Consider the following 15242-nt stretch of genomic DNA (forward strand, 5'->3'; position numbering starts at 1 on the left):
AATCTGTTCCCCCTTACCTTCTCTACTTTTACTTTGTTCTATACAGCTTCTAGTTCATTGGAGTCTTTTACAATAAGATATATTTTGTGTGTCCTTGAAAAATAAGTAAACAAATAAGCAGAATCTAACCAAAACTTCCACCCAGGGGCTGGCCCAGTGGCATAGTTGTTACATTTGGTGTGCGCTGCTTTGTTGGTGCAGGTTTGGATCCCAGGCGTGGACCTACACCACTCATCAGCCATGCTGTGGTGGCAACCTATATACAAAATAGAGGAAGATTGGCCACAGATGTTAGCTCAGGGCGAATCTTCCTCATCAAAAACAAAAAACAAAAAGCTTTCCCCCAATAGTCCCAAGCCGCCATTCATCACAGCCTACTGAGCCCCAACTACCCTCCCGAGTCCTCTCTGCCCACTGAAGAAGTGTGAAGTAGGAAGCAGAGAAGGGAAGGAACGATGCAAAGTTGGCAAGAGACATACAGGACACAGGAAGATGGAGACCATTATAATGGAAGAATTGGGAGTCTGATTTTTCTCATTCTGCCATACCTCCCAGGGAAATATTATAACCGCAAAACCGTTGACTTTGTCCATAAGATTGGGCTGGGAGTGCTCTGGAGGAATCTAATGCTAGTCTCTCACCCAGCTAGCAAGAGAAGTTAGCCTATTAGAGTGAAAGGAAAACCAGACTTTAGGTCAAACTATCAAATTTCTGGTCTTGGCTCTGTTCATAGCTATGTAAATGTGAGAAACTTGCTAAAGTGTTCCAGATCTCCAATTTCCTTTCTGCAAAATGCGTGGGTTGGAGAAGACGAATTTTAAGGGCCCTTTCAGCACTAAAATTCCACTTCCAGTCTTAGGTCATACACAAATCACAGCAGAAACTTTATTAGAAATGTCAAATAAATCCACAGGAACACTCTGTTCTTCAAATCTGCACCCGCTCCTCAACTTGTTGATGACCAGCAGTCAGAAGGTTCCCAGTAAAAAGAGATCCTTTGACTCTGGACCAGAAGTGCCTCCTCAGGAACAATGGACAACTGATTGCAGTAACAGCAGCAGCAACAGCTCTAACCTCCAAACCGAAAAGAGAAACCAGGTGGCCCCATTTTCAGCCTTTCAGGGCTGAATGAGAGACGGGTACTGACATACTTCCTTCACCCACATGGGTCCTACTGTAAAGACCCCAGCCATCAGCCTGCAACCAATCACGGATGTACAGCCTTTGACCTCCAAAGGTGAGTTGATGCCTCCTATGGAACAAGAAAGGATGGGGAGACACACAGATGCTTTAGGAAATCAGAGAGGAATCTAGTCCTCCCTCCTTCCTGGAACCCTGAGTGTCAAAACCTCTTGGGATCCACTCAGACGTTTGGTTTTCCAGCCTCTGAAACCATCAACTGTTCAGTTTACCTCCAATGATCTGAAGTTTTCCTTGATAACATCGAGTCGTATCATTAGGACAGGGAAGAGAAGGAGCATTCAAACAGGTCCCCAAAGCCACACAGGTTGGGCAGTGGAGGTTTGCCGTCACCCTGGGAACTGGAGGGGGAAAGAGAGGGACAATTAAGGATATGTCCTGCCTCTGGAGTTGTCTCTCCTTGCTTCCTTCTCTTTCACAAGTATTTCCGGCTGACACCACTCTAAGCAAGGCCTATTACTGCAACCCCCTACCCTTCTCCAGTTGACTCTTCCCTGCTGTCAGAACCCCATTCAATATGACTCCCAAACTCTGTGCTTAGGTGTGGAGATACAGAGATGAAAAGGACACAATTTCTGTCATCTAGGATCATTGTCTAGAAGGAGAAAGACATGCAAGGAATTAAGTACAACTCAGTAGGCACTGTGTCCAAGATATAATGGAAAAGGCATGGAGGAGTACCTAACTACCTAAAAGAATTTGGTAACTACACAATATCGGGGCCTTGAAAGGGTGTAGGTTTGACCTCAGACTCCTGAGTCTGAGGGAGACAGGCCTAAAAGACCCCTAAAAGAATTTGGTATTCACACAGCGGATACCTGAGTTGAGATGGAGGATGAATAGAGGTTATTCACTGTGTGAAAATAGGGGTTGGATAGGGATAGCAAAGGAAACAGCAAGGACAATTGCCTGGAGATGTGAGCCAGCTTGGTGGATTCGAGGGATTGTGAGAAACTGCAGTACTGATATTCAGCCAGTAGGCACCGGTAGGGCTGGACTAGTTTTACAGCCAGCATCCATTCTGATTGGCCTGTCCCATATCCATTGTTAAGTATTTTGAATACTTGCCCCCAGCTGGAACTCAATAAATGAGAGAGGGAAGAGAAGGAAACGAGTTGCAAAAATAGGGCCAGACTACTATAGGTCTTGAGGCCAAATGGAGGGAAGTGGGCTGTGGTTGTGCAGCAATGGGGAAGCAATAATAGTTACACCACACCCTGCTCAGAATCCTCCACTGACATGTTATTGTTTAGTAAACAGAAAACCCAATTTACACCCCACCTCTCAGTGATATCCCTCTGCTCTGAGCAGTGTTCAGACGCCAAGGTAACAACATAGAAAAAGAAAGACAAGCAGAAGTTCTGAGGTCCTTTTGTGTATGGCCCACTTGGGCCCAAGCCAAGAAAGAACACAAAGAAGGAAGACCTACTCTTCAGGGGTTTCTAGAGTTTCTCTTAGCACCCATCTCTCCCCTCCCAAGGTACCTTCGTTACGTTCTGGCTTCCATATCTGAAGTAAGTCCTCCATATCGTTGCAAAAGGACTCCTCACAGTAGTTACTGTAGGAGACTGTGACTATGCCGGGCGGTGGAGAGTGCTGGATAAACGTCACTGCCGGTGACCCTTCCGTGGTGCAGCCCTTAGAGGCCAAAACTGCTGTCTTGTTCCCTGTTATGAGACAAGAGGGAAAGAAAGTGGACGGCAGGCCTAGTGCTTGGCCTGGGGCGGGGGAATCTCATTTACATGGACACAATCACCCTTCCTCCCACCCAACCCAACTGCCCCTTTCTCTTTTTACCTGCTTTAATCAACAGCACAGATTCCTGGCAAAATGACCCATTGTCACAAGCCTCAACTTTCCCAGTGGTCCAGTTAAATGCATGTCTTGGATCATCTTCTATACTTATGTATACACCCTGGTGACAATACAAATTTTGTGCCACTGGGGAGACAATGAGAGAAGGATGAGCATTTGCCCTTCTCGGTGGGGCCCAAATCACTCTTTTTTCACCAGAAATCCATCCTCTTGACCCAGCTGCTCTTCCCCCCATCTCCCATACATACAGCTCAAGGGGGAGGCTCCCAGGAGAAAGAGCAACAGCCAACCCTGGAGAGGACGGGTTCCCATGGCTTCTTCTAGAGAGGCTTGGCAGTGCCGATCAGGATCTGTGATCTGAGGGAGAGGAAGAAACTTTTCAATCACACAGAATGAAATTAAATCTTCTTTCTGACAGGTACTGACTTCAGGGCAGAGTTTACTGTATATGAGACCATGACCTCCATAGTCAGTCCGTCCCTATCTAGCTTGTGAGTTTGAGCAAGTTAACGGGTTTACTGTGCCTCAGTTTCGACAGCTGTAACTCTTGGACCCAGCCACCTGTTCACTTAAGACCCAGGAGTTCAACAATGTAATACCCTCCAACCTAGGGCCCCAAGAGTCTGGCCCAAAGGCCCGTCTCGCTCAGACTCGGGAGTCTGAGGTCAAACCTACACCCTTTCAAGGTCCCGGGATCTCAGCCCCCAGCCCCCAGCTCCATCAGAATCCGGAGTTCTGAGATCCCAGTCCCGGCCGACCTAGGGACCAGGAGTTCAGGTTCAGTCACCGTTTCCCACAGGACATGATTCTGGGACCCCAGCCCTCGCCCCCGACAGATCCAGGAGGCCAGGCCCCCAGCCCTCGCCCCGCCTCAGACCCAAGAGTCCTGGCCTCCAGCCTTCTCTTTCCTCAGAACGCAGGAATCTGAGTCCCCAACCCCCTTTTTCTCTTCAACGGACAAAAATTCTCCAGGCTTCCAGAAGATCTCACAAGAATCTCACGGTGCTGAAGGTTCGACGTCGACCACCCCTCTCCACAACCTGGCTTCTCTTACGAGCTCCTCGTAGCACGGAAGGCGGGACCAACCTCACTTATGGGTCACTCGAAGCCCCATTGGTCGACGCGGAAACGTCTGATAAGCTCATTGGATGAGCCTGGAGGAACGCCACGCCCCATTGGCCCAGGAAAAGCCTGTTCCTGGTAGTCTTGAAAGATGCGCATGCGCAGAATGGTGAGCAGCGAGCAGCGAGCTTGGGGAAGGAGAGCTGGGTTTTGAAGCGTCAGGCGTGCAGTGGCGGGCAGGGACGCACATCCCGAAATGGATTTGCTTACCCTTCTCCCTCGGGTTATGGAGTCTCTGCTTGTCCAGCCACACTAGGAGGGCAACCCCTTGGCCGTAATCCCTGAACTTCCCTCCCTATCCAAATGACCTCTCATGTTCCCAGCTGGGCCCCTGCCCCAGCACCCACCCAGTGGCTATAGCCGCTGGGAGTCGACTTGGCCTCCTCACTGTTCACTTGCTCTGGTTCCCGCTCAGCCCAGGCATCATCTTCTGATCGAATCATGGCCCCAGCCCCCTCCATGGTCTTCTGGAAGGCTGAATAGAGGAATGCTGGCTTCAGTGTTATTTCCAGTGCTCCGAAAGTATAGATTTTTAGTACTCCGATTGAGTAGTAACTGTGTGATGACACAGGTTGCCGTCATCTCTAACGCACTTGTCCGGGTCAGTGCCACGAGTAAGATGTGTCATTTAGATTACTTGTGCCTGGCTGGAAATTCTATTTCATATATATATACGCATATACATATATATGCAAGCTTTTCAGATGCAACATGAAGTAAAGATGCCCTTTATGTGCTTTCAGACTTGGTACTGTTTCTGTGAGTTTTATGGTATAAACGAATATTTATTTTTAATAGCGAAAATACCACAATAGGAATGGTGTTGGTAAAGCCTTTAATTTTATGTAAAAATATATTAAGAACTTTCAAGTGGTAAAAAAAAAAAAAGCTATGGACAGTTAATACAAATATTAAGAGAAAGCAACTTAACTAGCTTAGAAAGAATAAGTCCTTCTAGAACCCCCAAAAAATGTTTTAAGAAATTTAATAATCAAGACAAAAGAGCTATAATTAGATTTTATTGTGGCCCTAATTATTTGATGTTCTAACATTCAAAACGCTAAGAATAAGCTTTGATTCATGGAAAGGATGGGAATAATTACGTATCAGATGCCCTTATGTCCTGGGGCTACAGGACAGGATGAGTTGGGGTCATCAGGAGACAGGAAAGGATGAAACATCTCAGAAAAGGGCGATGGCCAATCCCAGCCTTGCGCCAGCGACCAGGCCAGCGGCAGTGCCCACAGACTTCAGGGGAGGGGGTCTCTCTGTTTTGATGGTAGTGAGCATTGGTGATTCCATCATCACTGTCTGGCTGGCATATTCTGGAAGCTTTGGCAGTTCTTAGAATAACTGAAGGGACTGTCTTGACTGGTGCCATTTAACAAGGAGCAGACTTGTGGGCCGGACAGTCTTCAGTGCTCATGTCGTTTTGATCTCACTTCCAGGAGCAAAGTTACAGGAAAGACAGCAAGAAATTCACCACTAATACTGGGTCTCTGATGCCCCTGGTCCTCTCATCAGTCAGGAACCTATGGATCCCTGTCCCTAGTTACCTCCTGCCTCAGGCTGGGGAGTCCAGGCCCTCAACTCCTCCTCCCTCAGAGCCAGGAGTCCAGGCCCCCAACTCCTCCTCCCTCAGGCCCAGGAGGTCAGGCCTTCATGATCCTCCTCCCCTAGTACCCAGGAGTCCAGGCCCCCAGCCTACTATCATCAGGACCCAGAAATCTAAGTCACTATCCCAAGTTCTTTCTTTCTTTTTTTTTGGTGAGGAAGATTGGCCCTGAGCTAACATCTGTTGCCAGTCTTCCTCCTTTTTTTTTTCTCCCCAAAGCCCCGGTACATAGCTGTGTGTCCTAGTTTTAGGTCATTCTAGTTCTTCTATGTGGGATGTCACCATAGCATGGCCCAATGAGTAATGTGAAGTCCTCGCCCAGGATCCAAACCGGCTAACTGTGGGCAGCTGAAGCAGAGTGCATGAACTTAACCACTTGACCACGGGGCTGCCCCCGCCTCCAACTCTTGGCATCTAGATGTAACATGAAATAAGGATACCCTTTGTGTACTTTCAGAATTGGTGCTGTTTCTGGGAGTTAAGCATAAATGAGTATTTTTTAATAGCAAAAATGCCACAATAAGAATGGTGTTGGTAAAAGCTCTTAATTTTGTGTAAAAATATATTAAGAACTTTCAATTGGGGACAGTTAATATTAATAATATGATTATTAATATTATTATCAATATACGCATTAGGGACAAATATTGAGATAGTCCTGGTCCTGAAGACCCTGTCCCTTAGGACCCAGGAGTCTAAGCCGCCCTCTCTTCTTTTCAGGACTCAGGCATGAAAAGGACTCAAGACTCATCTCCTTCCATCTGTAACAGTATGCAGTTTTCTGGGGCACTGTATAACTACAGGCATGGGGCAGGGTCCTGGACCCTGGCCGCAATTGCCAATGTAGGGCCAATGGGTTAGAGGAAACTGGAGGGCAGAGAGGGTGGTTGGGAGCTGCACAGCCACCTGCTTTGAGCACCAGAAACTTGTCTCTGGTCCCTCATCCCTCCCCATGTCTCTGCCTAGCACTTGCTTTTCCTCTTCAGTTCTGCAGCTGGCTTCTAGGACCTGTACTGAAGGTCATCTTTATTTTATTTTATTATTTTTATTGAGGTAATGTTGGTTTTAACATTATATAAATTTCAGGTTACATCACTGTATTTCAATTTCTGGGTAGATTATATCATGTTCACCACCCAAAGACTAATTGCCATCCATCACCATACACATGTGCCTAGTCACCCCTTTCTCCCACCTGCCTCGCCCCTCCTCTCTGGTAACCATCAATCTAATCTCTGTATCTATGTGTTTGTGTGGTGGTGTTGTTGTTTTTGTCTTCTATTTATGAGTGAGATCATATGTTATTTGATTTTTTCCCTCTGACTTATTTCACTCAGCATAGTGTCTCAAGGTCCATCCATGTTGTCACAAATGGCAAGACTGCATCTTTTTTTAGGACTGAGTAGTATTCTGTTGTGTATATATACCACATCTTCTTTATCCATTTGTCCCTTAATGGGCACTTAGGTTGTTTCCAAGTCTTGGCTATTGTGAATAATGCCACGGTCAACATAGGGGTGCATATATATTGACGCATTCATGTTTTCATGTTCTTCAGATAAATACCAAACTGTGGAATAGCTGGATCGTGTGGTAGTTCTATTCTTAATTTTTCTAGGATACTCCATACTGCTTTCCATAGTGGCTGCACCAGTTTGCATTCCTACCAGCAGTGTATGAGAGTTCCCTTTTCTGCACACCCTCTCTAACATTTGTTATTTCTTGTCTTGTTAATTATAGCCATTCTGATGGGAGTGAGGTGATATCTCATTGTAGCTTTGATTTGCATTTTCTTAATAATTAGTGATGCTGAACATGTTTTCATGTGCCTGTTGGTCATTTGTGTATCTTCTTTGGAGAAATGTCTGTTCAGATCTTTCGCCCACTTCTCAATTGGGTTGTTAGCTTGTTTTGTTGTTGAGATGAATGAGTTCTTTATATATTTAACCCCTTATCAGATATATGGTTTGAAAATATCTTCTCCCAACTGTTAGGTTGTCTTTTCATTTTGTTGATGGTTTCCTTTGCAGTGCAGAAGCTTTTTAGTTTGATGCAGTCCCATTTGTTTATTTTTTCTTTTGTGTCCCTTGCCTGAGTAGACATGGTATTTGAAAATACGCTGCTAAGACTGATGTTGAAGAGTGTACTGCCTATGTTTTCTTCTAGAAGTTTTATGGTTCCAGGTCTTACATTCAAGTCTTTAATCCATTTTGAGTTAATTTTTGTGTATGGTGTAATATAATGGTCTATTTTCATTCTTTTGCATGTGACTGTTCAGTTTTCCCCACATCATTTATTGAAGAGACTTTCCTTTCTTTATTGTATGTTTTTGGCCCCCTTGTTGAAAACTAGCTGTCCATAGATGTGTGGGTTTATTTCTGGGCTCTTGATTCTCTTCCATTGATGTGTGTGTCTGTTTTTGTGCCAGTACCATGCTGTTTTGATTACTATGCCTTTGTAATATATTTTGAAATTGGGGAGTGTGATACCTCCAGCTTTGTTCTTTTTTCTAGGATTCCTTTTCTTTTCCACTTAAATAAGTTTCTTTAGCATTCTTGTAATGCTGGTTTCTTCGTGATAATCTCCTTTAGTTTTTGCTCGTATAGAAAACTCTTTCTCTCTCCTTCCATTCTGAATGATAAGCTTGCCAGGTAGAGTATTCCTGGCTGTAGGTTTTTTCCTTTTAGCACTTTAAATATATTATGCCACTCCCTTCTAGCCTGTAAAGTTTCTGCTGAGAAGTCAGCTGATAGCCTTATGGGGTTTCCTTTGTACTTAACTTGTTGCCTTTCTCTTGCAGCTTTTAGGATTCTCTCTTTATCTTTAATTCTTGACATTTTAATTATAATGTGTCTTGGTGTGGGCCTCTTTGGGTTTATCTTGTTTGGTGCTCTCTGTGATTCCTGTACCTGGCTGTCTGTTTCCTTCCTCAGGTTAGGAAAGTTTTCAGCTATTATTCCTTGAAATAGATTCTCTGCCCTTTGTCTCTCTCTTCTCCTTCTGGGACATCTATAATACAGATATTAAGATATTAGCGTGCTTGATGTTGTCCCAGAGGTTCCTTAGACTGTCCTCGTTCTTTTTAATTCTTTTTTCTTTTGTCTGTTCAGCTTGGGTGATTTTGTCTAGTCTTTCATCCAGCTCACTGATCCGTTCTTCTGAATCATCTACTCTGCCATTGAGTCCCTCTAGTGAATTTTTCATTTCCAGTATTATATTCTTCATTTCTGATAGGTTCTTTTTTATATTTTCCAATTCTTTGCTGAAATTCTCACTGGGTTCACCCATTCCTCTCCCAAGATCTGTGAGCATCCTTATGACTAGATAGATTGTTTATCTCTGCTTCATTTAGTTCTTTTTCTGAGGATTTGTCCTTTTCCCTTATTTGGGGCATATTCCTTTGTCTCTTCATCTTACCTATTTCTCTGTGCTTATATCTATGTATTAGGGAGATCAGCTATGTCTCCTGATCTTGTAGAGATGGCTTTATATAAGAGATGCCTTATGAGGCCCAGCAGTGTGCTTCCCTCTGCTCGTTAGTTCCAAATGTTCCATGAGTGCACTCTATGTGGGCTATATGTATCCTTTTGTTTTGGCAGCATTGCTCTTGCTGAAGGTGCATGGGGAAGCTAGGCTGTGACCCTGGCTGGCTGGTTGTAATTCTCAACTGTGTAGCTGCTTTTGTCCCTTCGGTCACTTTATTGGGCATGGGGAGCCCCAGCACAGTTGGCTGCAAGGTCTAATAGCACGTTCTGGCTGCAGTTTATCTGTTAAATGAGTAGGATCCCAGCATGACTGGTTGCTAGGCTCAGGAGCATACAATTGTTGTAGGCTTCTGGCCTGCAAGTCTGTTGTCAGCTCTCTCAGGAGTGCAGCTGAGTGGAGTTGGCCCCAGGCGTGGCAACACACAATAGTCTCAGACATTGGAATGTGGGGTCAATCGCCTATGAGGCTGTTTCAGAAGCACAAGTCGTCTGCAGCTGACAAGCCCCACTACCTGCAGGCCCACACATCTCATCAACACAGTCCTGCCCTATGCACACACCTCAACCCACTGAAGAGGACCCACTCACTCCACTGCAGAGGTCCCACACACTCTGCCTATGGGGGCCCACAAGTTGCCCAAGGGCTTGCTCTTGGGTGGGGCCAGTCATTAGGGTGGGCTGTCTGCCCTGGCTGATCTGGATTATTGCAGTGCTCTAGTGGCTGGGGCAGACCCCTGTGCTAACAGGCCAGGAGAATAACTCCAATGGAGTTCTGAACTAGCCCACAATAATGGCTGCTGCCAATGTCTCAGTCCCTGGGGAGGTGGTCCCAGTCTGGGGAGGTCCCACCTCTTGCCAAGGTGCACCCAGAGGCTATCAAGTGAGTCTGTTTTCACCAAAAGACTGTGCACATTTCTTTCTGGTGATTTTAGGTTGCTTTCTGAAATGGGTGAATTTGTGCATGGGCCCTGTAAGAGCCGGCTTTTTCTTTCCCTTATTTTCAATAGCTTTTCTGGGGATATTCCCCATTGTTGCTAATAGCTAGCAAAGCCAGATATTATGATACTCATCACAGTTGTGCTGAGTATGAAAGCTGCTTATTGTGGCAAAACCCTCCTGTTCAGATCTTGTGCTCTGCCAGGGAAGGCTTTGTACCTTTAGATTGCTCCTGGCCATGAAGCACAGAGGCTAGAATGTGGCTTTTTCCTCTCCAGAAAGGTATTTCTGCCTCTTTCGCCTCAGTCAGCACTATCCCTTGTTGTGGGAGTTCTTTTTGTCCAGTTTCCATTTCTCTCTCAGGGGTAATTGTTCAAAGAGTAGTCGTGTCTGTGACAGGAGGTGAGTTCAGAGTCTGCCTATGATGCCATCTTCCCAGCAATCACAAGGTCATCTTAAGTTGACTCTTGGCCTGTGTATTTGTTTGCTGGGGCTGTCATAACTAAGTACCACGGACTGGAAGGCTTAAACAACAGAAATGTATTGTCTCACAGTTCTGGAGGCTGGAAGCCCAAAATCAAGGTGTCAGCAGGGTTGGTTCCTCCTGAGGGTTCTGAGGGAAGAATCTGTCCCAGGTCTTTCTCCTTGGCTTGTAGATGGCTATCTTCTCTTGTGTCTTCATGTCATTTTCCCTCTATGCAAGTCCAAATTTTTGCTTTGTGTAAGGACATCAGACAGATTGGATTAGAGCCTACCCTAATTACTTCATTTTAACCTGACTGTCTCTGTAAAGACCCTGTGTCCAAATAAGGTCACTCTCTGTGGTAATGGGGGTTAGGACTTCAACGTATGAATTTGGGATGGGGGAGGGGACACAATTCCACTCCTAACAGCCTGGTAGAGAGATTTGTGTTCAGACTAAGTAGTGAGTATGGAATAGTGAATAGTGCTCCAGAGGCATCCCAGGACCATTTTGTAATTTCTTCTGTCTTAGTATCATTCCTGATGCAGTCTTTGCTTCTCATGGAGGCTGCCTTGATGGCTGGTGAGTGAGGATGTAAAGATGCAAGATGGAGGGGGTATCCCAAGAGTGAGTCAGGGGCCTGGAGGCTCACTGAGCAATTCCACAGGGGCAAGAGGAGTGAGTTGAACTCAGGGTCCCCTGTTCACATAGGGTATATACAGGGCAGCCCAGTGAGTGTGTGGAGGGATCACCCCTTCCCACCCTAGCATACTCACCTGACTCTATTATGAGAAGACTAATGGAAGAGACCACCTGGGCACATAGGTCTGATTATTAGGGGGCACTGTGGGATTTCTCTTGCCTTCAAGTTTGCCCCATCTTTGACATATTTGAATGATTAAACATCAAAGGATCGGGGAGAAAGTACCCCCATTCTCGTCCCATGTCTGTCCCTTCAGGTTCCCGGCTTGAGAAAGTGATCATGTTTTTAAGTCACACTCTGAGCGACCTGGCCACAGAGTCCCTCAATCTCAGATGTAGAAGGAACCTAAGCACCCCTCCTCTATCCTTCACCCCATTTCTGCTTATACATTTGTACAGATCTCCTCTCACCACCACCCCTTCTTGGAGAAGTGGCTCTGCCTTTTTTGGTGTAAGAGAAATCCATGGATCTTCCTTAGCCTGAGCTAATCTCTTTTCCTTTCTGAGCCTCAGTTTCCTCATCTGGAAAATGAGAATGTCTGAAGCAATGGTTGGCAAATTATTTATGAAATTACAGGGAGCATTTGTAAAACAAAAAAATCCAGAAATAATCTAATGGCTAACATACAGTGAGGACACCTTTTTTAAAACACTTATGACACCATCATTTTTCACCTGGATTATTGCAATACACCCTGCCCTTACCCCACTTCAATCCATTCCCCAACTGGTATCAGAGTGCTCTGTTAAACATAAGCCAGATTGCATCCCTCTTTTGTTTAAAGCTTTCTGATTGATTCCCATTTTACCCCAAGCAAGATTATAAGTCCTTAAAATGGCCTATAAGGTCCTCCATATCTGGTTTCCCCTACTTCTCTGTCCTCATGTCCTGCTCTGCTCTTGCTTGCTCATTCTGCTCCAGCCACACTAGCCTCCATGCTGTTCCCTGAATACATAGCAGACACACACACCTACCTCAGGGCCTTTGCATCTGCCTCCCTTACCGTGGAACCATCCTTTCCCCTATCCCACTTCATCACTTCATTCAAGTCCTTGTTCTGCCATCACTCTTTGCTGACTCTGTTATGTAGAAGAGCAGAACCTAAGTCGATCTCTGGCACCTTGCCCTGCTCAAATTTCTTCTTAGCACTTATCATGGCCTGATGTAGTATTTGTATGTTCAATGACTAAGTTTCCCTGACAAAAATGTAAACTCCAAGGCCGGGAATTTTTTGTTGTTCTGTTTGTTCCCTGGTGTATCCCCAGCATTTACCACAAAGCCTGGCAGTAGAAGGGGATCATTAAATAAATATAGATCACATTAGTGAACAAGGCTCAATGAGGTGGTGACAATCAAAAGCTGGGACTAGAACACATCTTTCTGTTTCAGACACTAGGCTTTTAACTGCTGTGCTCTCCTGACTGTGCCAGCCCACCACTCTCACTGGGACCACCACCCAATTGCTTAGGGGGCTGTCAAGGCTATTCACATTCCAGCCCTTCTGTTCTTCTTCAGCCTGCGCTCCTGCCATGGCTCATCTTGGACAATCTTTCTCTTGCCCCCAGCCCTCTCCCACCCCCATGCCTTCATAGGAGCTGTTCTGCCCCCCAAGAATGCCCTTCTCTCATCCACTTATTCCCTGAAATCTTATATCTAGCTTATGATGCCTGGTCTTGCTGATGCTCAAGAAATATTTGCTAAAGTGCTGATGTCCAAAGTCTCTTGTCTGTGCTTTTGTGTTAGGAATTTTTGCTTTGTTTTATAGTGGCTGTGTGTGTGCATGCATGTTTGTGTGTGCACATCTGTATACGTGCGTGTCTATGTCTCTGTGTGCATATGTGTGTCTGTGGTGCATGTCTGTATGTATGTGCCTATCTGTGTCTATGTGTATGCTGTGTGTGCATGCATGGCTGTATGTGTAGACCGTGTCTGGGTGTATTTATGTGTCTGTTTGGTTCCTTCCAGCTAGGTCTGATCCATCTCTGTGTACCCAGTACGTGATTACAGTGTAGGCATCCAGTAAATGCTTGCTGTTATATAAAACTCCTATGACCATTCATATACAAGCCCTTGTTTGAACATATATTTTTATTTTCACGGGTACACGTGAAACTGCTGGGGCATAGGGTAGGTGCATATTAGGTTTTATAAGGAACTTCCAGGCCTCCTTCCAAAGTGGTTGCACCATTTTACATTCTCATCAACAATGTATGAGAATTCCAGTTTCTCCACATCCTTGATAACCCTTGGTTTTGTCAGACTTTTAAATTTAACCATTCTAGTGGGTGTGTAGTTGCATCTTATCATGCTTTTCATTTGCATTTCTCTGATAACTAAAAATGTTGAGCATCTTCTTATGTTGTCATCTTATTATTGCATTATAATAGTTCTTTGTGTTTTCTATATATCTACTGCGAATATTTTCTCTTAGTCTGTGACTTGTGTTTTTACCATTAAGAAAATGACATCTTTTGAAGAGCAGTTTTTCATTTTGAGAAAGTCCAATTTATCAATTTTTTCTTTTATAATTCATGTTTTTTGTATTCAATATAAAAATCTTCATCTACCCTAAGGTCACAAAGATTTCCACTATGTTTTCTTCTAGAAGATTTATCATTCTACATTTGCATTTAGGTTTATGATCTATTTTGAGTTCATTTTTGTGAATGGTGTGAGGTAAGGATTGAGGTCCATTCTCCCCTTAAATCCACTGGTTCCAGGACCCCTGTAGCAAAGATTGTCCTTTCCCATTAAATTAATTTAATTTCACACCTTGAATTGAAAATCAATTGACCGTATGCATATGTATCTATTTCTGCATTCTATTCTGTTGTATTTGCCCTATATGTCTAGATGATACCCACACTGTTTGATTGCTGTATTTTTATAGTAGACTTAAAATCAGATAGTATAAGTCCTCCAACTTCCTTATACTTTTGTAAAATTGCCTTAGCTATTGTAGGTCTATTCTAGATCATAAATTTTAGAATCAACCTGTCCACTTCTACACAAGGAATGCTATACTTTTGATTGGGATTGAGATTTTATTTTGATTGATTGAGATTGCATTGAATCTGTACATCAATAAGGGAGAATTGATATCTTCACAATATTGAGTCTTCTAATCCATGAACGTGGTATATCTCTCCATTTGTCTAACATTTCTTTAATTTCTGTTAGCTAGACTTACTAGCTTTCAGTGTACACATTTTCTACATATTTTGTCAAATTTATTATTTGGTATTTTATGCTTACAGATACTATTGCAAATGGTAATTTTTAATGTTTCACTTTTCAGTTCATTGCTAATGTATAGAAATATTTAAAAATACATAATATAGAATAATATAAATATTTAAGTTTTGTTAGCATGGATATAAAGTAGACTTTACTTCGTGGCTGGTTTAGCCCTATTCCTAAGATGAAACTTTTCTGGGGTCTCTACTGAAGGTCCTGTGTGTTCAACAAGATCCCTCTGCCTGGCTTATCGGAATTTGAATGTTCTCTTTCTGTGTGAGCTTTGGACATTTTTCCACATATAGCTCCCTGGAAGGTTTTTTTAAGTTTGTTTTCACAGAGTTCACAATTCACAAGCTTAAAGGGCTTTTATTTTATTTTATTTTATTTTTTTGCCTATTCTACAGTACATTGCCTATAACTGCTCACTTAATCCTGGTCAAGGAAATGTGGCATTTTTATTTGTGTGTTTTAAATTTATTTTTGGCTCTTTGAAGATGGCCCCAACCCACTTCTAAATAAAGTAATAGAAAAGCAGGCATTCAAAGTTAGTGTGGGTTTAAAATTTTATTCATTGATGTAAATAAAGTAACAGTAAATCTTCCTTTAGTTTCAGTTTTTAGAGCCACCAAAAACTTAGTGAAAAGCCAGCCCTGATGGCCTAGT

The 15242-nt window shown here is 43.9% G+C and overlaps 1 protein-coding gene across 1 annotated transcript; it reads right to left on the reverse strand.

Annotated features, from left to right (window-relative positions):
* Window positions 1-1118: 1118 nt before the first annotated feature.
* On the reverse strand, window positions 1119-3327 carry TEX101 (testis expressed 101). Its single transcript, XM_046680664.1, has 5 exons — window positions 3264-3327; window positions 2998-3141; window positions 2685-2867; window positions 1413-1541; window positions 1119-1252 (listed from the first exon to the last, which is right to left on the reverse strand). Exons 1-5 carry the CDS (start codon window positions 3325-3327, stop codon window positions 1119-1121), a joined length of 654 nt encoding a protein of 217 aa, XP_046536620.1.
* Window positions 3328-15242: the final 11915 nt, after the last annotated feature.

The sequence above is a fragment of the Equus quagga genome, chromosome 13, assembly GCF_021613505.1.
Source record: "Equus quagga isolate Etosha38 chromosome 13, UCLA_HA_Equagga_1.0, whole genome shotgun sequence".
NCBI classification, from domain to species: Eukaryota; Metazoa; Chordata; class Mammalia; order Perissodactyla; family Equidae; genus Equus; species Equus quagga.

Coding starts and splice junctions, on each gene's coding strand:
- TEX101 (XM_046680664.1), bottom strand. CDS start 3,327: ATGGGAACCCGTCCTCTCCAGGGTTGGCTGTTGCTCTTTCTCCTGGGA. Junction 3,142..3,263: donor GGGAGCCTCCCCCTTGAGCT/GTATGTATGGGA, acceptor TTGTCTCCCCAG/TGGCACAAAATTTGTATTGT. Junction 1,253..1,412: donor AAAACTTCAGATCATTGGAG/GTAAACTGAACA, acceptor CTTGTTCCATAG/GAGGCATCAACTCACCTTTG.